We start from the raw sequence: 23,743 nt of genomic DNA on the forward strand, positions 1-23,743 counted from the left end.
TGCGGCGCGTAAGCACCCTGTATAGAACGACATCGTAACTTGATCGGGGTAGGCCAAGCGGTTCCAAAGCCTTTGTATGCCGTGACGCCTCGTCGTACAGATGACGCAGCTGCGCTACGTCACTGCAGCTGTTCACCGAATGGAGGGCCAGTAGCTTGTCTAGATGTTCTGCTGAGAGTAGATCTGAGCGCCCGAATCGTTGTTTGAGAGTCAGTATTGCGGTAGCGTAATTGTCCCCGCTGAGACCGATGCCGTCAATTGCTCGTTTGGCGTCGTCCGTAAGAAAAGATAGTAGATATTTAAACTTCTCTACTGGGGCCAGGGAAGCATTTCCATGAATCGTAGCGTCGTAGTGTTCCCAAAATCTTTGCCAATCTTGCAGTTTTCCTCCGAATTTCGGAATCTGCAGCTTCGGCAGCGATACGGTGCGACTTGCTTGAGACGGCGGATCCCCAGCCGTGTGCAACTGTTCGCGGAGGGAAGGCCCCCTTTCAAGAAGTGCCGCACTGAGGCCGTTCAGTGCAATTTCGGCGGTGTCACGAAGCTTCTCCTGTTGTCTCCCACAACGCGGAGGCAGATATCGTCCGCGTAGATGGTAAGCTGAAGGGTATACGGAGATGGGCGAATCCTGCGGTGGACTCCGGCCATGATCAGGTTGAATAGAGTGGGCGAAAGAACACTACCCTGTGGGACCCCACGTTCGAACTTTTTCTTGGAGCTCATGCGCCAATTGATATACACATCAAACGTACGGGCAGAGAGAAAGTCCCAGAGGTATCTCAGCAGGCGGCCCTCGATACAAGCGCCTTGTATCGCAGCCAAACATGCCGCGTGAGTTACAGAGTCATAGGCCTGCTTTACATCAAGGAACAATGCGAGGGCAAATGCATTTGACTCCCTCGCCTCTTTGAGCGATGTAGTCACTTCTGCAATGGCGTCAGAAGCAGACAAACCCTTTCGAAAAGCTGTAATGTGTTCGGGGAAGTGATTGTCGCGCCCCAGGACCCAACACAGCCTCTTGTGAATTATCCGTTCCAATAGCTTGTCGACACATGAGGTTATAACAATAGGACGGTAGGAGGACAACTGCGAGGGGGGTCTACCCTTCTTGAGGACTGGTATAACCCTAGCATGCTTCCAGTCAGGCGGTATGGCCCCAGAGGCCCAGACAGAATTGTAGAGATGAAGGAGAGCCTCCAGCTGCTCTTCACCCAGATTCTTCAGTGCCTGATTGGGGATTCCATCTGGGCCAGCCGCGCTCCGTCGTTTGAGGCTACGAATGGCGTATTTCAGTTCCGACATGGGGATAATCGGGGAGAATAATCGGCGACAGACTGGCGAAGTGTGGGGCGGCAGTCACTGGAACTGGCGAGCTGCGCTAATTCCCTTGCAAAGTCTTCACTATGACCTTGGGGTCACGTTGAGACGCGACCGATAGCGTGACGAGCGGGTTTATGGGTTCGGGAAGGCCTTCAATAGCTTTCAAGGTGCTCCAGACTCTAGTGGTCGGCGTATGGGCGTTGAGGGACTCGCTGAATGTCGCCACTGAGTCCGCCGTAACTTCAGGCTATATCGTCTGTGGGCGGCCGAGACACGCTTATAAGAGATCCAGTCGGCTTGCAGACCTGTCCTCAGAGCCCTCCTCTGTGCCCGTCTACGTGCCGCGCGGATACTGAGATAATGAAGATCAGGTGGAGGTCTACGGACCGGGTACGAAATTGCTTTTGAGCTGTTCGCCAGGGAGTTCTGAATACCATCAAGCAAGTTATCTGTGGTGGCTGCAGTCAGTCCCTGCCTAAATTTTGCCCAGTTTGTGACAATTTTCGTTCTCCTGGCTCCGCTACTCCAATATGGTGGGGAAAGGAGAATAGGAAAATGGTCCGAGCCCCATGTGTCCGCTTCGGCTTCCCACTCAGAACAGAACTTCACCGCATAGCACGTTGTGCACCAACCACTGCCACGAATGATAGGGTTATCGCTCCTGATTTGAAGAGAGAGAGAGAGAGTGGCGTACGTCTTAGCTCTCAGCTCCCCCGACCCCTTAGCTCTTCGAATCAGAAGCAGTAACCCTATCATTCGCGGCAATGGTTGGCGGACAACGTGCTATGCGGTGAAGTTCAGTTCTGAGAGTGTGGGCTGGAGAAGGAACCTTTCAGAATAGACCATCAGCCGCAGCACGTCACATCAAGATATCATGCGATTGGAAATGAGTGGACCGTTTGCAAAACAAGCGCACGTTGGTGCTGCCGTCGTGCTTCGTGATTTTCGTGTTTCGTGAGATGAGGTCACGTTATCAGCTGCCTCGCACAGGAAGTTTTCCTTCGTATCTGCTTCGCGCAATGGCATCCGTCACCGGAAACAATGCATATGATCGGCGACTGCCAACACACGTGGCTTCCTTGTGCCAATGAAGGTCGCGAGTCGCGACATCTGGAAAGCACGTGGCTGGCACATGGTTTATCTTTCCGGAAGGAATCTGCTCTATCATTCCGCAATACATGAAAATACTATGACAAGCGCATCTATGGTGGGCCGAGATAGTGCGCGCATTTTCTTATTTTGGTTTCGTCACTGATCATTCTCTCCTATTTCGGAGCCAATCAATTCTTCCTTGCCTCTTGAAGAGAAAATCTGACCTGCACTCTTAGAACAAAGCTTCACCACATTGCACGCTGAAGGCCAACCATTGTACGGAGTGATAGGTCTATCACTCTTGATTTGTGGAGAGAGCGGGGCGTACGCCTTTTTGTGGCAATTAACATTTGTGTATAAGTGTCACAAAAAAGGCGTACGCCTTCCGTTTTCAACAAATCAGTCAGTCAGTCAGTCATCCCCATATCATCGTCATCATGTGTTTCTCTCTCTCAACAAATCAGGGGAGAGAACGATGCCACTCGGGCTAATAGTTGGCTAGGAGCGTGCTATGTGGTGAAGTTCATTTCATTTCATTTTCTTTTCTTTCTTTCTTTTTTTTTTTTTTGCTATAGTTGTGACGATGCCCACTTGAGTGCGGCCAACAACGGCAAGCTACTTCGACCCCCCCTCCCGTCATTTTTAAGAGTTTGGGAGGCAAAGTTCGTTTAGCGTAAAGGTAACTCGATGCGTGAAGATAAGTGATCGGAACGCGCCCATTGGACAGTGCTCCGCACGGTGCTGCCCGCTGTTCAATAGTATGGGCACGTATGGGAGGCACGTGAACCACCTGCAAACATCCTGCGTGACAGGGAGACCCTTCGAGTCTACACGCGGATCCTAACGCAGCACCCCTTCCACTATCTCCGACTCATAGGAAGTGACTGCCCCGACTCTGCCTTTGGTGGCGCTGTCGACCGCCTGCGGGTGGTTGTACCCCAGCCCTCTTCTACCGTGTCCTTTGCCCCTCCTCTGTGGGCCCTCGACCGGCCCTTCGTGTGCTCCACTATCCCCGGCCTTGGGCGAAAGAATGACACTCCTTCCGTTGTCGCACGTCAGCTTGCCCTGGAGCACCTCTCCACGCTACATGACCAGCGGCTAGCAGTTTACACCGACGGGTCGGTCGTACCTGACAGAGCGAGCGCAGCATTTTATGTGCCCCACGAGGACATCGAGCGCACCTTTAAACTTGCAAACGAGACGTCATCCACGGAGGCTGAACTCTTTGCCGTGTACGCGGCGCTTGAGCACATTTCCATCTCGCCACAGGGAAACTGGTCCATCTTTACAGATAGTAAGGCAGCGTTGGAGGTCATCAGCTCACACGGATCCCAGACGATCAACGACCTCCACGCAATGACTATCTCGTCATACAACTCCGTTCTCGCCTCCGGTCATACCGTCTGGCTCCAGTGGGTTCCCAGCCACATAGGCCTCCCTGGGAATACCCGTGCCGACGCTGCTGCAAGGCGCGCACATAGCTGTGACAGCCCCATCGCAAACCTACCGCTCACGGCATCAGCTTGTCACCTTAAAATCCGTCGATGGTCTGCCTCTGAAACCCGCCACTTCATTGCAGACGCTATTCGATGCAACACATTTCTCCGAGCCATCGACCCCGCGATGCAACTTTACCCCTCCCAACACCTTACCAGGGCCGAGGAAACCCTCCTTCATCGCCTCCGCCTTAACGTCGCCTACACTCCGTCACTCCTGCACAAGATGGGCAGACGCGGCAACGCAAACTGCGATGCCTGCGGCGCCATCGCTGACGTAGCCCACCTCCTGCTAACGTGCCCGACGTTCTCGGCGCCCCGTGCCGCCCTCGCCCGACGCCTGCAAGCCTTGGGCCACCACCCCCTCTCGCTCGCTACACTCCTCGGGCCTGTCCCGCGCCCTGGGCAACGGGATGTTACCAAGGCACTCTTCGAGTACCTCAAGGCCACAGAAATGATGACCGCCCTCTGAAGCACAGGCGGCAAGCCTCACCGCCCGCAGCACATCGTTCCCATCGCGGCTTCTCCCGCACCTGTTTTTTTCCTCTTTCTCTTTCCTTTTTTTTAAGGAGTAGCAAGCCGGCACTTGCCTGGCTGACATCTCCTCTGTGTGAATAAACATATACCCCCCCCCCCCCTGGGTTTTCCTCAGACGCTTTTAGACATATGTCGGCACAGTTCCGTTAGAAGTCGGCACAGGACGCCCATTCCCCCAGGGTGTTAGTCGAGACTTTGCCACCTCTGTGAGGCCGACAACGGTGAGCCCTTTCCCCCCCACCACCAATAGACGCGTTCCGACTATTTTTCTCGACGCATCAAGCTATCTCTACACTGAACGAACTTAGCCTTCATGGGGGGGTGACGTGGGGACTTCGAGCGGTCTGCCTGCCTAGATTGGCGGCACGTTGCTCGGGGAAATGAGGAAAGGGGTGGGGGAAGGGGGTAGGCGAAGAGGAAGGCTCACACTGGTTCTACAGTTCCCTGCACTACAACCGACCGTGAGTGTCTACTGCCTTCAGAAAGTTCAACGGGGCTTTCTGTACAGATTTGCGGCGCTGGAGGTTGCCGCGCGGATGGACTATCTCCTCAATCTGTAGCTCTGATGTTTCACAGTGCTGCACTGCTTTTTGGAGTTCCCGTCTGGCGTCGGATGTAGCCGGACATACCATTATAATGTGTTCCTCCGTTTCTGGCTCACCGCACTGGCGACAATTTGGACTAGAAGTGCGGCCGAGTTTGAAATTGTGGGCGCACGTGTAGGGACTACGAGATCGGATGCGAAGCAGGAGAGAAAACTCAGCCTTGGAGATACCACTTGCTGCACAGGGTGGGGGTGGAGACCCGTCTCCCGTTCGCGTATCGGGATGTAGCCTCCATACATGTCTTTTGATAGCTCTGGAGCAGGCAAAAACTACTTGAATGGGCCTGGCCTTTCGGTTCGATCTTTGTAGCTGCTTTGGCCAGCTCATCAGCTCGGTCATTCCCTGAAATTCCCTTATGAGAGGGCATCCACTGCAGCGATACCGCAGTACCGCGGGGTGTAAGTCTTGTCAGCTGGTGCCGGTGCCTCTCCTGCGAAATATCATGTCTCAGAGTGGCGATCGATGCGTGAGATAGCGCCTCGTGAATCCGTGATTACGACGATGTTTGGCAACTTCGCGGTCTCTGCAGCACTAAGCGTTTCAGTTATTGCCATCAGTTCTGTGTTATGCTCTCCTTCCAAGCTTCCTGCCCACTCTAGCTTCAATGATGGTATGCAGTACGCTTGGCCACATTTGCCCATTCTGTTGTCGACGCTGGCGTCAGTATAAATGTGGGTGGCAGCGCCGTAGACGTCGTGAATACACTCGGCGGCAAGGTAGCTCATTTTTCTTCCGAAGTTCAGCTAAGTATAGCTCGCTGTGCATTTCGGAAATTGTCCAAGGCGGCTTCTTACGGGGCATTGCAGGTGGCGCGGGCACTCCTCAGTGAAAGTGCGGATGGTGGCTGCGAAGCGAGATTTTGTGCGGTTTTTCAGTCTCCCGATGAGGGCCTTGCCAGCGGTGACTCTGTTTAAATGCGTAAGTTGTTGGAGGAGTTGCTGTGTGACGAGCAGAAGAAGAGGTAGCGCTGGTGCCTCCGCATACACGGCCTCGTTATGCGCAAAACCAGGAAGGCTCAGAGCGTTTCGTAGGCATTTCCTATGAATCTGCTCCAGGCTCTGAAGTGCAGATGGACTTGGGCGAGCGAACGGGTGGCCATATAAGATCTTGGCAACGGTCGTAGCCTTATGGATGGCCACCACTGTGCGCTGAGGGCATCCAAGTCGTCGGACGAGGTTCTGAGTCGACGGACATCTAGATTTCATTAATTTTGTGAAAGGCCTCCACGATAAGCGGCTGTCGATCACAATGCCAAGGAACTGGTGGGTGCTAACTCTTGGTAAGGATGTACCGTGCAAAGGTGGAGGTAGTGGGGGCCACCTTTTTCCACACCCTAGGAGCGTATAGCCGTTTTGACCGGAGAAAGCTTTAGCTCGTGTGCAGTGACGTAGTGATCCACCGCAGTAATGCCATCTTGAATGGCTTGGCTGAGCTGTCCGGGTTCCCGCTTGAAACCCATACGCAGATGTCATCGGCATAAATGGAGCAGTGTAGTTGCAGAATAGATTTCGGTAATGACCTGGGTAGGCTAGAGAGAACCAGATTGAAAAGAAGAGGGCTGAGGACATAGCCCTGCGGCAAACCGAGATTCTGGCGTCTGGGTAGGCTGAGTGTCGTCCCCAGGCGCACCCTAAAAGTACGCTCACTTAGAAAACCATGAATGAAAGTGGCAGGTCTCCTTCCAATCGGAGCTGCCTTGAGAGCCAGCATCACGGTGTTAGAAGATACAGCTCAAAGGCCCCTTCAATGTCAAAGAATACTGCACCGGTCTTGGACTTAGTAGCCTGATCCACATCAGAGATAAAGTCGAGTAAAGTATCAGTTGCACTTAGGTGGGCACTGAATCGGGTCATTTTCTCTGAAAAAAATGCCTTTCATATCAAGGAAAAAGACAAGCCTTCTGTGTAGCATGCGTTCAGTGAGCTTAGCGACACAGGAAGTTAGGAAGAACCTGTGGAATGAAGCTGGAGGCACGGATGTCCCTTCCTTCGGCGAAATTGTTTGCGAATGCTTCAGCGAGCGCCTCTACTGAAGAGTTCCTGGGCATGGCCAAGGAAGCGAACGGGGTTTGTTTACTGGTGCACTCCATCACTGCGTTTGCAACGCTCCATATCTTCCTGGGCGGTGTGTGTTCGTTTAGCGACGCGCAAAATGATGCCCACTGCGCGCGACGAAGTGTATTTGCACAGCGACGTAGTACTGCGGATACTCGACGATACTCTGTCCTGTTCTCAGCCTGTTTCCCTGTTCCTGTTCTCTCTCCTGTTCTCCATGGAGCCTGATCTTCAACTTGTTGCGTGATGCGCCACGAGCTCTCGTGCGAGCCTATCAAAGGGGCTTTGGAGGGCGTGGACTTTTAATATGACTACGTAGAAAACAGCGCAGAGACGGGACACGAGAAGAAGAAACAAGGGCACACACAGCGCTCTGTGTGTGCACTGTTGTGCACTGCTGTTTTCTACGTAGTTATGTACCAACTTGCCCAAATCTCCGCCTTAACTCATTTAATATGACGATAACAATCGCTATGTGAAAGTAATAGGCTGACTTACCTTACGTGTAAACCTATTCCCAGTTTGAATTTGCTATGTGAGAGTTGAAGATCGGGGCCGCTTTAACCCACTATGCGAAAGCAAAAAGAGACGAAGACAACCTCTTTCATTGTCTTGGTGGAAAAGACAACTTTGTGCGAACGTACAACGAAGTGTGAATCACGTGCTTAGAAGAATGAACGCTCAGTGTACTCTCCCACGCACAGCGGAGAGTTATGTGAAGATATAATATGTCATCGTGTTTTCGAAAAGCAATTAGGTCTTTTAGATCCAGTAAACAGAACGGAAGCCGCAGAAGGGCCAGCCACACTCTTAGAAAAAAATTGGAGCAGTTACACCTTTTAGGAGGTAAGAGTTGTCGCATATGTTGTGCCTAAAAGGTTGCAAAGTTTTACCTGCTGCCTCACTCTCAAAACAGAACTTCACCGCATAGCACGTGTCCGCCAACCATTGCCACGAACGATAGGGTTATCGCTTCTGATTCGGTGAGCGAGGGGGCGTACGCCTTGTTGTGGCAATTTGGATATATCATAATTTCTTCACACTTTCATCACACCATCACACTTTCATAGGACCATCACACTTTCAATAGCATCAACTTCAGAAAACTAGCGCTAGTGCGACTGTCCTGTGGGAACAGGAAAGGAACACAGAGACGAGGAGAGAGAGAAAGGCCAACAGATGGCGCAGATCGCCTCATGGCACGGAATTCACACGTTACAACCGTTCAAACCGAACTTCCCAAGAGTTGCTGTTGTTCATCAAAATTCTAATGGTGATTAGTAACCTGTCTTAAATATGTTACGGTGTACTTCAACATCACGTGATGCCTGTCCGCCAATTCGGGGCTGGTTCCAACTTTGTTCTTTGCGAACATTGAGGGTAGCCACCTTTCAGTTGCTAAAAGTGTTCAAAATTAATTAGTGCGAAAGGTGTGCAGAGCTGAGAGGTTATGACTTGTACGTGTGTGTGATCACAAAGCCAAGTTGTACATGATGGCACCTTGAAAAATTATGGCTATACTTCACTTTATTGTTCCTTTAATGTACGCGACATTCGTTTTCTACTCCTGTTCAAATATGTTCCGCGTGTTTATGTGCAAACACAATGCCAAACATGACGAGCTATCCTCAGCACGGACGGACGGTCAGGAGTGCCGGAATTGAATGTTCATGTCATAAAAGTTCATATCATTGAAGAATAGATAGATCATTGAGCGCCATCACGCACGTCGTGTTATCAGATCAAGATGCATCTTTAAAAAAATAACTATTAAAATATACATGAAAAGTGACGATCAGTCTTTCCCAACTTGAATTACACGAAACACTGTGGCAGAAAGTTTACTCACCTGCCATTCCCTGTCTGTACATGCACTTGCCAGTGTTTCGTTCTCATCCCCTGTCAAGAACTTTGAAGTTTTCGCTTGCGGTAAAACGCGGTACGAGCGCGGCCGAGACATGTCTCCTGTTATAAGGTACATCTTGCGACATCCTTGTCTGGAGTCTTCAGCACTCCAGCTCGTGACCCACCTATCCCCTATCGGCGATGCCGCGCGCGAAGGATCCGTACCATTATCACCTCCGAGGGAAGGCCGTGTACGTTGCCTGAATACTAGTATTGAGGCCGTGTTTCACACAACGCCACCAACCGGGAGAGATCATCTGTGATATGGGCGTCGTCTGCTAGTACGGGGGAGAAAGAATGCTAGCAGACGACGCTATAGGCACTAGAGCCCTGCACGGGCCCGGCCAGAGCCCGCCCGCGTGTCGGGCACGGTTTGTTATCGGCTTTGTGCTCCGGGCCGGGGCGACCCCGAGCCGACAAAATACTCCAGCACCGCGGGCCCGGCCGGGTCGACAAACATGTTTCCGAGAGTCTGGCTCGGCCGGGTCACGCAGCTAATTCCACACAATGGAGGACTATTAGTTCGTATCATCACGTGCTAGCGTCATTCGTGTGCATATATTCCCAAACAACCAAAGGACAGTGCATTATACGTACGATTCGAACCCCCCCCCCCCCTTACAACCTTCTCAAAGCCACTTCACATTCCTCTTGACTCCTCACATATTTCACAATCACGTTCGCAAGCTTGGTGAGAGGGGTAGGGATTGGGAGCAGAAGTTTGTCGACAACATTCTCTACCTCCAGACCGCGCTTAGACCCATAATCGGATGACATACGCATCGTAGGACATGTATTGCGTACGTCCCTTATTTGTTATGAACTGTATCATTAGGGAGTTTTCGCATGAACGGAACCACCGATTCGCGTGCCGCGCATGCGCATTACGAAGGGCTGAACGAGCCGTGGGAAGCGCGTTTTCGCGCGATGATGAAATTCGGAGACATATGATACATCAATTTTTTGCTTACAAAAAAGGATCACTAATCTTTTGCGAAAACTTATCATATTTGACAAATGCATAATTGAAAGAAAGTCTATAACCTCTTATGTCAACATATGTTGAAAGGAGCCTATTGCCAGAATGACGCGATGTAAATGGGTAGCGAAAACTGACTTTACAAGCACGATGTGCTGGCGGAGTCTACAATTCTAATCACGCTATCCTCGTGACACTCGGCGCACAAAGGAATATGAGATTATTCTAACTGACAATCAGATTTTTGGAGGTGCGTATGTCATTCAAGTCACGGATGATATCGAACCACAATTATCATCAGAAATTCTTAACCAATACAATGAGGATGAGCATCATGTATAGGCCTGTTCCACTAAAGTTTCGCTCCGCGACCGCAGCGCTGATCAGGCCTCTGTTGTACAGCTGCCGTGCTAGATGATCGTGTGTGTCATATTTCACGCCGTCCCGCTGTACTGCGTGGCATCTCTACCAAAGAAAAGAAAGCCGGGTACACAGTACTGTTGTATTGTAAACTGTTCTAACAGCTTGAAGAACACGAGAGGTCAGATTCCTGCAGTAAAGTCGTACCGTTTCCCCGGCAAACCATACGAGAAAGGCAGGCGAGAAGCGTGTGTGACAGCAGCATATCCCGCTTGGGTTTTCCAGTTGGTTTTTCCCGTTTATTTATTTATTTATTTATGATACCCTCAGGGCTTATTAGCATTAGAGAGGGGAGGGGCGTATGTAACAATAAGTTCAAATATAAGAGGATGCATACAGAAGACACAAAACAATGAAACATTAGACAACAAAAAGAACAAAAATCACTATGTGGCGTTCAGATGATAACAAAGAGCATTCTTAAAGGGACTCTGACCAGAAGTTGTGGGAGCTCTTTCGTACTTGCAGTCGATAGAGCACCCAACACGGACTCTCCATGCGAAAATTCACGCATTAAAACCCCACAGTTTCTCCAAACTCGAATTTTAAACATTCGACTTCATCCGAGTAGAGCACGCCTAGCGTTAAACCGAGAAAACATACGTTTATATAGAATATCCACCACGGCCCACCATCAACATGACGTCAACATGAGGGTCACTGGCAACACCCACAATTGGCTCAACGCATCACATGGTCACACAAAACTCTGTCAATTCCCTTTATGAAATGTCATTTATATGTTAATATGTTTTTGTTACAGAGTCTCAAAAAGAAAAATATACCTCGCATTTAAAGGGACTCTGACCAGAAGTTCAACAAATCTTTCGTTTGCATCTATTACGAAGGTATAATATGCCTCCAAGCTACACGCAAAATATTTTGGCTGTGCGCGGCGGCAAAGTTTGCCAAATGGGGAGCTGAAAACCCGCTTGGCTTTTCCTCCTCAACTCACGCAATCGACGCCGAAATCTAGCCTCTTTGTAGTGGATATCCGCCAATTTCCATGTGCGTGACGAAAACATGAGGTTCATGTTTCATTGGCCGCCCGGACCGGAAGTTCTGCTGTTAGTTTGTGAGAGCGGCGGCATCCGGAAAGCGATCTTCAATATGGACGTCGAAGCAAGGAATTCGGAGACTTCGAGCCCGGAACTTTTTTCTGACCTTTCTACGATCGAGAAGGAAATTCTGTGTGCTGAACAGCTCGGAAGCCTCGCTTTCGAAACGTCGCCGATGCCGCAAATACGAGCCGAAGTCAACGCTCTACGAACATCGGTCACAGATGAAGCAAACAGGATCAGTCGCCTGTCTTCGACAGACAGGTAAGCGATGAGCTTGTCAACGCACACTGTGATCAAACATGTAAACGTGTTCTCTGAAATTTTGTGTCCTCATATTTAATGCGTACTTCCTGTTTAAGGTGCCGGTGCGGCTGGTGTGTCATACTGCCGAAGGAGATCGAATATGCTTGTGCTGCAAGGAGCTCGAAAGCGCAGCCGAATGACACCAATATGAGTGCATTACAACCCACGAAGATTTGTAACTTCTATGCCTCAATACGACTGTCCTGAAGGTGGATATTGAATTCCGTGGGCAGCGCGAACGTATGAGCGACCATATTCACAAGTATGTCACATTTGGCCCTGTCGAACGATGTTAAAATTTGGGCGCTCGAAATTGGTTTGGTCCTGCATTAAGGTCGCTAAAAACTCCAGTGCAGGGCGCACCACATAAAAGACGACATAATACAGAACTGTGAACTGGAGAAAAGCAGTATTAGGCAACTGTGTAATTGTCAGTAGTATGGGATCAGCTCAAGTATCCGGAAACTCCCATCTTCGTCTGGACGCCATTAATTAGCAATTAGAGCTAATTAGGACCCCCCACATTATTCAGGACCCACCAGGGCGTCATTACACTAATTGGGGATCATCTAAGACACGTCCAGACCACTGTGTGAGTTTCCGGCTACTTGAGCTGATAAAAAATAAAAAAATAGGTAGAAAATCAAATAAAAAGATAGAGATAGAGTGGAGAGAAGGAGTTTAGTGGAAGATCAACGACGCCATCTTGTAGAAAGCGGTCCGGAACGGCCGCTGACTGTCGCTGGGCGACGGAGCACGGAGGCAGGTTGCAAAGCATCGGAGCACCAGTTCCGGACATCCTGTGACGTCAGCTGTGACGTCATCATGGCATGTCTGGGCAAGTTAGGACAGCTCTGGACATGCAAGGAGAAAAACACTCGTAATACAGAGGCTGGGAAAGCAAGAGTATGCAAACCATCAATAGCTAACAACAACAAAAAAAAAATTAGTTACACAACAAATGAGCCCACCAGAACAGGAGCGCAGAACCATGCGACTGCTCCATCCGAGAGGCAGGCAGAAACTGACTCGTAATGGTTTTTGTCCTGTATAAACCCCGCAGCTGCACCCCCTAGCGGTTACTTTCTCAACTAATCTCACAACAAAATTATTAAGAATCACGCCAGCGCTACTCCCGGTCCCAAGGCAGAAGATGATAGAAAATGGCGGGAATGCCCGGACAACAGCAACCAGCACCCGACGTGCACGGGCACGAAAATTGCAAACAAAGCGGGAACAAAGTTGGCGAAATCATTAGTTACACAACAAATCACCTCACCACAGTAGGAGCGCAGACCGATGCGACTGCTCTCGTCGACAGCCAGGGATCAAGTGACGACGGAGCGAACGACCGCACGTCTTCTCCCAACGAGAGCCAGAGGTGGACTGACGTAAGCGCCACTCTACGGGTGCTACGCATGCGCGCGCTCGTAGCGCCCTCTGCGCGCTCCTACCGCCACCTGCGAGAGGCTAAGAGAGAAGAGCATTCCTGCGCCCCCTGCTGGCCGTTCTCATTGGTCGTGAGGCTAAGTGAGAAGAGCATTCCTGCGCCCCCTGCTGGCAGTTCACATTGGTCCAGACATCATCCTATTGTCTCAGGGCTACACTGTTTTTTTCCACTAATGCTCCTTTGGTCAATCTGCAGTGAAGCCACGGTATGACGTCATCATGCAGCTGCGTGGCTCAAGGACGCGTACGCTCTAGACAGGGGACCTATTATTTATTGAATCGCTATCCCAAGATTATTTCCTTTATTATTCTATAACAACTGAATAGGAAACTATTGCAGAAGAGCACCATGCATGAAAGCTGATCGTAGGAATTCCAAAGTCTTACTAAATGAGACTTGCAAAAGAACAAAATATCCTAACACGTAACTCCATCAACGGCAAATAAGAGGACTAGGTACTCAACAAATCAACACAGAGTACGGGTAAACAGGAGCGCAGAACTCAGGGCAGCACTATCGTCAAGACAACAATGTTCCTTGCCAAAAGAGAAAAATTACAAAACGTCAACACAGGAAAGCATGCATATCGGGGCATGTCAGCACAAATTGTACGACTGCTGGGCAACAGAGGAAAACAAACACTTGAACAGAGTGAAAAAGACACTCACCATCATTTTTCCCGTTCACAGCATTTCCTCATTGTAAATCCGCTCGTCACAAAATCCACCTGCATCGTCGTACACCATTCACCAGTGACGAACCACACATCCGCACCCCATCAGAGGCAGACAGAACCCCACCGAAGCTACGCTCTTCCACTGACGGCCAACGCCAGGAGCAGAATTTGCGTGTCGAGACCCGTCAGTGTCCAAGAGAGAAGTGAATCCTTGCGCCCCCTGCAGGCCGTTCTCATTGGTCGTGACGTCATCCTATTGTCTCAGGGCTTCACAGTTTTTTTCCACTAATGCTCCTCTAGACAAGGTCAACCTGAAACAATAGTCTCTCGGTATGCGGTCATCATGCAGGTGCGTGGCTCAAGGACGCGTACGCTCTAGACAGGGCACCTGTTATTTATTGAATCACTATCCCAAAATTATTTCCTTTATTCTACTATAATGATTGCGTAGGGAACTATTGCAGAAAAACACCATAGACAAGAGGAGATTGTAGCATTTCATTCCCAAAGTCTTACTGTACAGGAAAAAAAAATGGTTCAGCAAGACATAAAGTCACACACCTGTCCCCCTCGCGGTTACTCTCTGAACTAAATGAATCGCAAAATTATTAAGAATAGCTCTACTCCCATTCAAGGCAGCACAATCGTCAAGAATATGCCTTGTACAAAAAGAAAAAAACTACATGCAGAAGGAAAGCATGTCAGAACAAGCCCAGACATGGTCAGCACATGTTTGTCAGACAAGGGGGGAAAAAGCGAAAAGAAACAAAGAAGGAAACCAGCATCAAACTATTTCTTCTTATTCAAAAACAGTGCTCATCATAAATCTGCCCAGGACAATACACACCATTTTTCTATTGCCACACTTTTTTCCAGTAACGGTCAATGCATTGCTACAGACTGCATGACGTCATCACATCCTGTCTGAAGAAGACACCGACAAAGACTCCTATTATTTATTGAATCGCAAGATTATTTTCTTTGTCCTACTCTTAATGACATTGATTCTCTCATTAAAATTCAACAAAAAAGCACCCCGCATATTAACGATTTTCACCCCAAAGGCTCATCATGGTCATTACAATTACAGTAAACTGCCACTGCTCTTTTAAAATAATAAGTGAGACCACTCAACATCACCTCCAGACTTATGTAATACGTGACCCTTTCTATGCTCATACATTCGTTGTCTGAGGCTACACCTGCGAGCAAAAAAGGCGCGGAAGCCGGGTGGGCAAAGTTCCATTCGCGCATTGCGAGCATAATGGCGGGAAAGCCTGGGAGCAAAGTTCTATTCGCGCATTCCAAAGCACAAGACAGAACGCCTTTACGGGAACACGATAGCATTCCTATACTATATTAATGATTATTGCATTGCAGTTTAGAAAAACTACAACTAAACTATAATTTTAGGAGCCCAACTTTCTATGGAAACTATAATTGCCCTATTACTTGGATCGCTACTAATGAAGCGCACCAAATTTTTCTCTCTTCCCATTTCAGCCTTGTCATGCAGGGAAGCAGACTCATATCCAAAATAATTAATTTACACTGAGGGTGCCGTGCTTCAGGAATTCCTATCCTGCGCTCAGATGCAAGCATTTCTTCACGGATACCTTTAACAGCTGACTTCCTCAACATATCGAACACCCAACAAAATCAAACAAACAATCAGAGAAACCCTCTTCTCAGCTGCACCATGCGACTTTCTTCTGCGTAAAATCGGTGATTTGAAGAAGAGAGCAGCGAAAAATTGCGCGCGCTTGTGCTCGACCTGAAGCATATGCCAATAAACCAAGAAAAAGGCACTCATGTCTGGTATCTGATAGTGCCACATACACAGACGCATTGTCGCAAAGAAAGCACAGGACACGGATACACAAATTTCCTTAGGTGAGCAGGGAAAAGGCTTAAGACCACAGGTCACGACACATCGCCACGCGGCTAGCACAACATGACACCAACAAGATACTAGCAGCGGGAAGAACTGCAACACTGCTAAACAAGTCCAGACATGCCACGATGGCGTCACAAATCAGGAAGAAAAAAAAAGAAAAAAGCACACGCACGCACGCACAGAGGACAACGCATTAAACACACGGAGCGCTCAGGAATAATTGTAGCGTCACCGCACATCGCTACGAAGCTAAACGTCTAACACAAGACGACACCAACAAGATATTAGCGAAGGGTAAAAATTGCAACACTACCGAACAAGTCCAGACATGCGACATCGCATACAAAACACTGCTCATCGGGGAAAAGGCCTAAGCCTGCGGCGGATCATCATAGAGCGTACACAACTTCATTTTTTCTATTTTGCGTAAACTAAACGCGGTCTGCTTGGAAAACGACGTACAAATTTTCTTAACGAGCAGAGAAATATTTCTACTCCGTGCTCAGATACCAGCATTTCTGCTCAGATACCTATAACGGCTGACTTCCTCAACATATCGAGGAAAGCGAATACTAACACTCAACATATAACAAAAAACAAACAAATTCCATTCTCATGAACTCTCTCCTCTGCCGAGCGGCTTTCTCCTGCTCTACCTGGATGCTGACTGTTTCCCCTCATCTACATTCTAAGTAAAAGCCGTGAAAGGAGAAAAGAACCGCGAAAAATTACACGCATGTGTGCTCCAGTAGCTGTAACTGCAAGAAACCGTAGCGCACGCCAATACACTGAGAAAAAGACACCTATTTCTGCCACCAGATAATTCTTGCATAATGCCACATACACAGTCGCATTACCCTTGCGTAAAGAAAGCACAGGACAGGGATACACAAATTTCCTTAGGTGAGCAGGGAAAAGGCTTAAGACCTCAGATCACCACACATCGCCACGCGGCTAGCACAACATGACACCAACAAGATACTAGCAGCGGGAAGAACTGCAACACTGCTAAACAAGTCCAGACATGCCACGATGACGTCACAAATCAGGAGAAAAAAAGCACACGCATGCACGCACAGAGGACAACGCATTAAACACACGGAGCGCTCAGGAATAATCGTAGCGTTACCGCACATCGCTACGAAGCTCAACGTCTAACACAAGACGACAACAACAACAAGATATTAACGAAGGGTAAAAATTGCAACACTGATCAAGTCCAGACATGCGACATCGCATACAAAACACTGCTCATCGGGGAAAAGGCCTAAGCCCGCGGCGGATCATCATAGAGCATACACAACTTCATTTTTCTACTTCGCGTAAACTAAACGCGGTCTGCTTGGAAAACGACGTACAAATTTTCTTAAGGAGCAGAGAAATATAGAAATTTCTACTCCGTGCTCAGATACCAGCATTTCTGCTCAGAAACCTGCAAAATTAAGCACTGCTTACTTCGTCAAGATATCGAACACCCAACAAAATCAAACAAACAACCCCACTTCCACTGGTAGAACACTATTCAGCTTTTACGCAGGAGGCTTTCTTCTACATAAAAGTAGAGAAAATAAGAAAAAGAGCAGCGAAATATTACACGCACTTTTGCTTGACTTAAAAAACCTGAAGCATATGCCAATAAACCAATAAAAAGACACTCATGTCTGGTATATGATAGTGCCACATACACAGACGCATTACCCTTGCGTAAAGAAAGCACAGGACAGGGATACACAAATTTCCTTCAGTGAGCAGGGAAAAGGCTTAAGCCGTACCGCCTAGGAATAATCGGAGAATCACCGCTTATCGCTACGCGGCTAGCACAACATGACAGCAACAAGATATCAGCGAAGGGTAAAAATTGCAGCAAGAAAGACACTACTGAACAAGTCTAGACATGCGACATCGAATGCCAAAACACTGGTGATCGGGGAAAAGGGCTAAGCCTGCGGCGGATCATCATAGAGCATACATAAGTTCATTTCGCGTAAACTAAACGCGGTCTGCTTGGAAAACGACGTACAAAGTTTCTTAGGGAGCAGAGAAATACAGCAATTTCTACTCCGTGCTCAGATACCAGCATTTCTGCTCAAAACCCTGCAAAATTAAGCACTGCTTACTTCATCAAGATATCGAACACCCAACAAAATCAAACAAACAACCCCACTTCCACTGATAGAACATTATTCAGCTTTTACGCAGGAGGCTTTCTTCTACATAAAAGTAGAGAAAATAAGAAAAGAGCAGCGAAAATTACACGCACTTTTGCTCGAATAGCAATAAGAGAAAAAAATAAAATAAAATATCGACACACACGCTAATAAACTGTGACAAAGACACCCATTTCTGCTATCAGATAATTATTGCGTAATGCTAAATACTCATTTGCATTGTCCCTGCGTGAAGAAAGCACAGGGCAGGGATACACAATTTATCTTAAGCGAGCAGGGAAAGTCACTTCTACTCGAACAGCTTAATACCATAAAGTCTGAATTTTTGCAAAGCAAATAAAGCTTGAACAGCGCTACGAACGTGAGAGACACATACTAACAAACAAACATACAAACAAACAAACAAACAAACACTTCTATTCATTTCTATTGATAAAGGCGTAAACCACACTACAAGAACAAAGCACGCGGCTTCAGGAAAGCGTATCAAATGCATCGCAACAGGACCGGCTCTCATAAAATAGCCTGCCCAAAACGAAGACTTCACCAGGTTCGCGAGGTAATTCCATTAAAAACGCTCTCGGTCTATCCTACAGATAGCAATGCAAGCGCTGCTTCCCTTATTTTTTAAGCCACTATTCCACGCAATGGCACATAAATGTATCACTCGTGTCACATGAAAAAGCACACACAAAGAACTTACTTGTCATGTGGGATCCCTGGTTCACACATACACAGACACACACTCACATTTTCACAATCACAAACACAAAGTCCACCACAACCACATAAATCCATATTATTCCTCAGGTCAATAATTATCCTACCATCGTCAAAAGATGGCTCACTCTTGTATGCGATCGTAAAGCGATAGGTCCTCGTTCCGGATGTAATAAGATATCGCCACTCGGCCGACGCGAACCAAAAAAGAAAGAAAGGAATGCGCGTTCGCTATACATCCACAAAGAAAACGGTGCCGTGCTTCTACGCAGCGCTCATCATACAGGAGTGAATTGTCTTCTTCGTTTTCCTTTTATTTTCTTGCACCCATATATTTTGCAAGAATACTATAGAGCAGAACGGACAAATGTGAACATCATTCGCTACACACTGTAGCTCTCACCATTTTTAAACCAAACCACTGAACATGTGTTCATAGGTCTTCACTAAATAGGTGAGCCGATAATGACTCAAAATGAAATGAAATCAAATAAAATAATCATTCCAGCATCGCTGGCTGCAAGCTTGGGTACCCTGCTTGGGTCTGCTGGCGCTGGAATAAAAGATTTATCGCGAGGGTACTACAATGGTGAGCTCTGCTGCTGTTTAAGTGATAAAACAGTGCTCCCGAACCGCGCCCCACGCGAGCCGCGCGCGGACCCGTTCTCGGGACGCGACGCGCGCGATTCCCCGTGCGAGCGCAACGCGGGCCTCGCGGTTTGGACGCGCGCGACCCCCTTTCCCCGAGCAGGTGCACTGTTTTATCACTTAAACAGCAGCAGAGCTCACCATTGTAGTACCCTCGCGATAAATCTTTTATTCCAGCGCCAGCAGACCCAAGCAGGGTACCCAAGCTTGCAGCCAGCGATGCTGGAATGATTATTTTATTTGATTTCATTTCATTTTGAGTCATTATCGGCTCACCTATTTAGTGAAGACCTATGAACACATGTTCAGTGGTTTGGTTTAAAAATGGTGAGAGCTACAGTGTGTAGCGAATGATGTTCACATTTGTCCGTTCTGCTCTATAGTATTCTTGCAAAATATATGGGTGCAAGAAAATAAAAGGAAAACGAAGAAGACAATTCACTCCTGTATGATGAGCGCTGCGTAGAAGCACGGCACCGTTTTCTTTGTGGATGTATAGCGAACGCGCATTCCTTTCTTTCTTTTTTGGTTCGCGTCGGCCGAGTGGCGATATCTTATTACATCCGGAACGAGGACCTATCGCTTTACGATCGCATACAAGAGTGAGCCATCTTTTGACGATGGTAGGATAATTATTGACCTGAGGAATAATATGGATTTATGTGGTTGTGGTGGACTTTGTGTTTGTGATTGTGAAAATGTGAGTGTGTGTCTGTGTATGTGTGAACCAGGGATCCCACTTGACAAGTAAGTTCTTTGTGTGTGCTTTTTCATGTGACACGAGTGATACATTTATGTGCCATTGCGTGGAATAGTGGCTTAAAAAATAAGGGAAGCAGCGCTTGCATTGCTATCTGTAGGATAGACCGAGAGCGTTTTTAATGGAATTACCTCGCGAACCTGGTGAAGTCTTCGTTTTGGGCAGGCTATTTTATGAGAGCCGGTCCTGTTGCGATGCATTTGATACGCTTTCCTGAAGCCGCGTGCTTTGTTCTTGTAGTGTGGTTTACGCCTTTATCAATAGAAATGAATAGAAGTGTTTGTTTGTTTGTTTGTATGTTTGTTTGTTAGTATGTGTCTCTCACGTTCGTAGCGCTGTTCAAGCTTTATTTGCTTTGCAAAAATTCAGACTTTATGGTATTAAGCTGTTCGAGTAGAAGTGACTTTCCCTGCTCGCTTAAGATAAATTGTGTATCCCTGCCCTGTGCTTTCTTCACGCAGGGACAATGCAAATGAGTATTTAGCATTACGCAATAATTATCTGATAGCAGAAATGGGTGTCTTTGTCACAGTTTATTAGCGTGTGTGTCGATATTTTATTTTATTTTTTTCTCTTATTGCTATTCGAGCAAAAGTGCGTGTAATTTTCGCTGCTCTTTTCTTATTTTCTCTACTTTTATGTAGAAGAAAGCCTCCTGCGTAAAAGCTGAATAATGTTCTATCAGTGGAAGTGGGGTTGTTTGTTTGATTTTGTTGGGTGTTCGATATCTTGATGAAGTAAGCAGTGCTTAATTTTGCAGGGTTTTGAGCAGAAATGCTGGTATCTGAGCACGGAGTAGAAATTGCTGTATTTCTCTGCTCCCTAAGAAACTTTGTACGTCGTTTTCCAAGCAGACCGCGTTTAGTTTACGCGAAATGAACTTATGTATGCTCTATGATGATCCGCCGCAGGCTTAGCCCTTTTCCCCGATCACCAGTGTTTTGGCATTCGATGTCGCATGTCTAGACTTGTTCAGTAGTGTCTTTCTTGCTGCAATTTTTACCCTTCGCTGATATCTTGTTGCTGTCATGTTGTGCTAGCCGCGTAGCGATAAGCGGTGATTCTCCGATTATTCCTAGGCGGTACGGCTTAAGCCTTTTCCCTGCTCACTGAAGGAAATTTGTGTATCCCTGTCCTGTGCTTTCTTTACGCAAGGGTAATGCGTCTGTGTATGTGGCACTATCATATACCAGACATGAGTGTCTTTTTATTGGTTTATTGGCATATGCTTCAGGTTTTTTAAGTCAAGCAAAAGTGCGTGTAATATTTCGCTGCTCTTTTTCTTATTTTCTCTACTTTTATGTAGAAGAAAGCCTCCTGCGTAAAAGCTGAATAGTGTTCTACCAGTGGAAGTGGGGTTGTTTGTTTGATTTTGTTGGGTGTTCGATATCTTGACGAAGTAAGCAGTGCTTAATTTTGCAGGTTTCTGAGCAGAAATGCTGGTATCTGAGCACGGAGTAGAAATTTCTATATTTCTCTGCTCCTTAAGAAAATTTGTACGTCGTTTTCCAAGCAGACCGCGTTTAGTTTACGCGAAGTAGAAAAATGAAGTTGTGTATGCTCTATGATGATCCGCCGCGGGCTTAGGCCTTTTCCCCGATGAGCAGTGTTTTGTATGCGATGTCGCATGTCTGGACTTGATCAGTGTTGCAATTTTTACCCTTCGTTAATATCTTGTTGTTGTTGTCGTCTTGTGTTAGACGTTGAGCTTCGTAGCGATGTGCGGTAACGCTACGATTATTCCTGAGCGCTCCGTGTGTTTAATGCGTTGTCCTCTGTGCGTGCATGCGTGTGCTTTTTTTCTCCTGATTTGTGACGTCATCGTGGCATGTCTGGACTTGTTTAGCAGTGTTGCAGTTCTTCCCGCTGCTAGTATCTTGTTGGTGTCATGTTGTGCTAGCCGCGTGGCGATGTGTGGTGATCTGAGGTCTTAAGCCTTTTCCCTGCTCACCTAAGGAAATTTGTGTATCCCTGTCCTGTGCTTTCTTTACGCAAGGGTAATGCGACTGTGTATGTGGCATTATGCAAGAATTATCTGGTGGCAGAAATAGGTGTCTTTTTCTCAGTGTATTGGCGTGCGCTACGGTTTCTTGCAGTTACAGCTACTGGAGCACACATGCGTGTAATTTTTCGCGGTTCTTTTCTCCTTTCACGGCTTTTACTTAGAATGTAGATGAGGGGAAACAGTCAGCATCCAGGTAGAGCAGGAGAAAGCCGCTCGGCAGAGGAGAGAGTTCATGAGAATGGAATTTGTTTGTTTTTTGTTATATGTTGAGTGTTAGTATTCGCTTTCCTCGATATGTTGAGGAAGTCAGCCGTTATAGGTATCTGAGCAGAAATGCTGGTATCTGAGCACGGAGTAGAAATATTTCTCTGCTCGTTAAGAAAATTTGTACGTCGTTTTCCAAGCAGACCGCGTTTAGTTTACGCAAAATAGAAAAAATGAAGTTGTGTACGCTCTATGATGATCCGCCGCAGGCTTAGGCCTTTTCCCCGATGAGCAGTGTTTTGTATGCGATGTCGCATGTCTGGACTTGTTCGGTAGTGTTGCAATTTTTACCCTTCGCTAATATCTTGTTGGTGTCGTCTTGTGTTAGACGTTTAGCTTCGTAGCGATGTGCGGTGACGCTACAATTATTCCTGAGCGCTCCGTGTGTTTAATGCGTTGTCCTCTGTGCGTGCGTGCGTGTGCTTTTTTCTTTTTTTTTCTTCCTGATTTGTGACGCCATCGTGGCATGTCTGGACTTGTTTAGCAGTGTTGCAGTTCTTCCCGCTGCTAGTATCTTGTTGGTGTCATGTTGTGCTAGCCGCGTGGCGATGTGTCGTGACCTGTGGTCTTAAGCCTTTTCCCTGCTCACCTAAGGAAATTTGTGTATCCGTGTCCTGTGCTTTCTTTGCGACAATGCGTCTGTGTATGTGGCACTATCAGATACCAGACATGAGTGCCTTTTTCTTGGTTTATTGGCATATGCTTCAGGTCGAGCACAAGCGCGCGCAATTTTTCGCTGCTCTCTTCTTCAAATCACCGATTTTACGCAGAAGAAAGTCGCATGGTGCAGCTGAGAAGAGGGTTTCTCTGATTGTTTGTTTGATTTTGTTGGGTGTTCGATATGTTGAGGAAGTCAGCTGTTAAAGGTATCCGTGAAGAAATGCTTGCATCTGAGCGCAGGATAGGAATTCCTGAAGCACGGCACCCTCAGTGTAAATTAATTATTTTGGATATGAGTCTGCTTCCCTGCATGACAAGGCTGAAATGGGAAGAGAGAAAAATTTGGTGCGCTTCATTAGTAGCGATCCAAGTAATAGGGCAATTATAGTTTCCATAGAAAGTTGGGCTCCTAAAATTATAGTTTAGTTGTAGTTTTTCTAAACTGCAATGCAATAATCATTAATATAGTATAGGAATGCTATCGTGTTCCCGTAAAGGCGTTCTGTCTTGTGCTTTGGAATGCGCGAATAGAACTTTGCTCCCAGGCTTTCCCGCCATTATGCTCGCAATGCGCGAATGGAACTTTGCCCACCCGGCTTCCGCGCCTTTTTTGCTCGCAGGTGTAGCCTCAGACAACGAATGTATGAGCATAGAAAGGGTCACGTATTACATAAGTCTGGAGGTGATGTTGAGTGGTCTCACTTATTATTTTAAAAGAGCAGT

The 23,743-nt window shown here is 47.5% G+C and overlaps 1 protein-coding gene and 1 long non-coding RNA gene across 2 annotated transcripts in view; both read right to left on the reverse strand.

Moving 5' to 3' along the window:
• LOC135376508 (actin nucleation-promoting factor WASL-like) overlaps positions 1–9,146 on the reverse strand; it is an 85,807-nt gene extending 76,661 nt beyond the window's left edge. The window contains exon 1 of the mRNA XM_064609016.1: positions 8,954–9,146. Coding sequence (XP_064465086.1) covers positions 8,954–9,085 — 132 coding nt within the window. The 5' untranslated portion in view covers positions 9,086–9,146. The remainder of the gene's footprint in view (positions 1–8,953) is intronic.
• A 1,455-nt stretch (positions 9,147–10,601) lies between these two features.
• On the reverse strand, positions 10,602–17,816 carry LOC135376515 (uncharacterized). Its single transcript, XR_010417723.1, has 2 exons — positions 13,891–17,816; positions 10,602–12,626 (listed from the first exon to the last, which is right to left on the reverse strand). It is a non-coding gene; the product is annotated as an uncharacterized LOC135376515 (long non-coding RNA).
• Between the last annotated feature and the right edge of the window lie 5,927 nt (positions 17,817–23,743).

Source organism: Ornithodoros turicata, unplaced genomic scaffold (assembly GCF_037126465.1).
Source record: "Ornithodoros turicata isolate Travis unplaced genomic scaffold, ASM3712646v1 ctg00001139.1, whole genome shotgun sequence".
In the NCBI taxonomy this organism is placed as follows: domain Eukaryota; kingdom Metazoa; phylum Arthropoda; class Arachnida; order Ixodida; family Argasidae; genus Ornithodoros; species Ornithodoros turicata.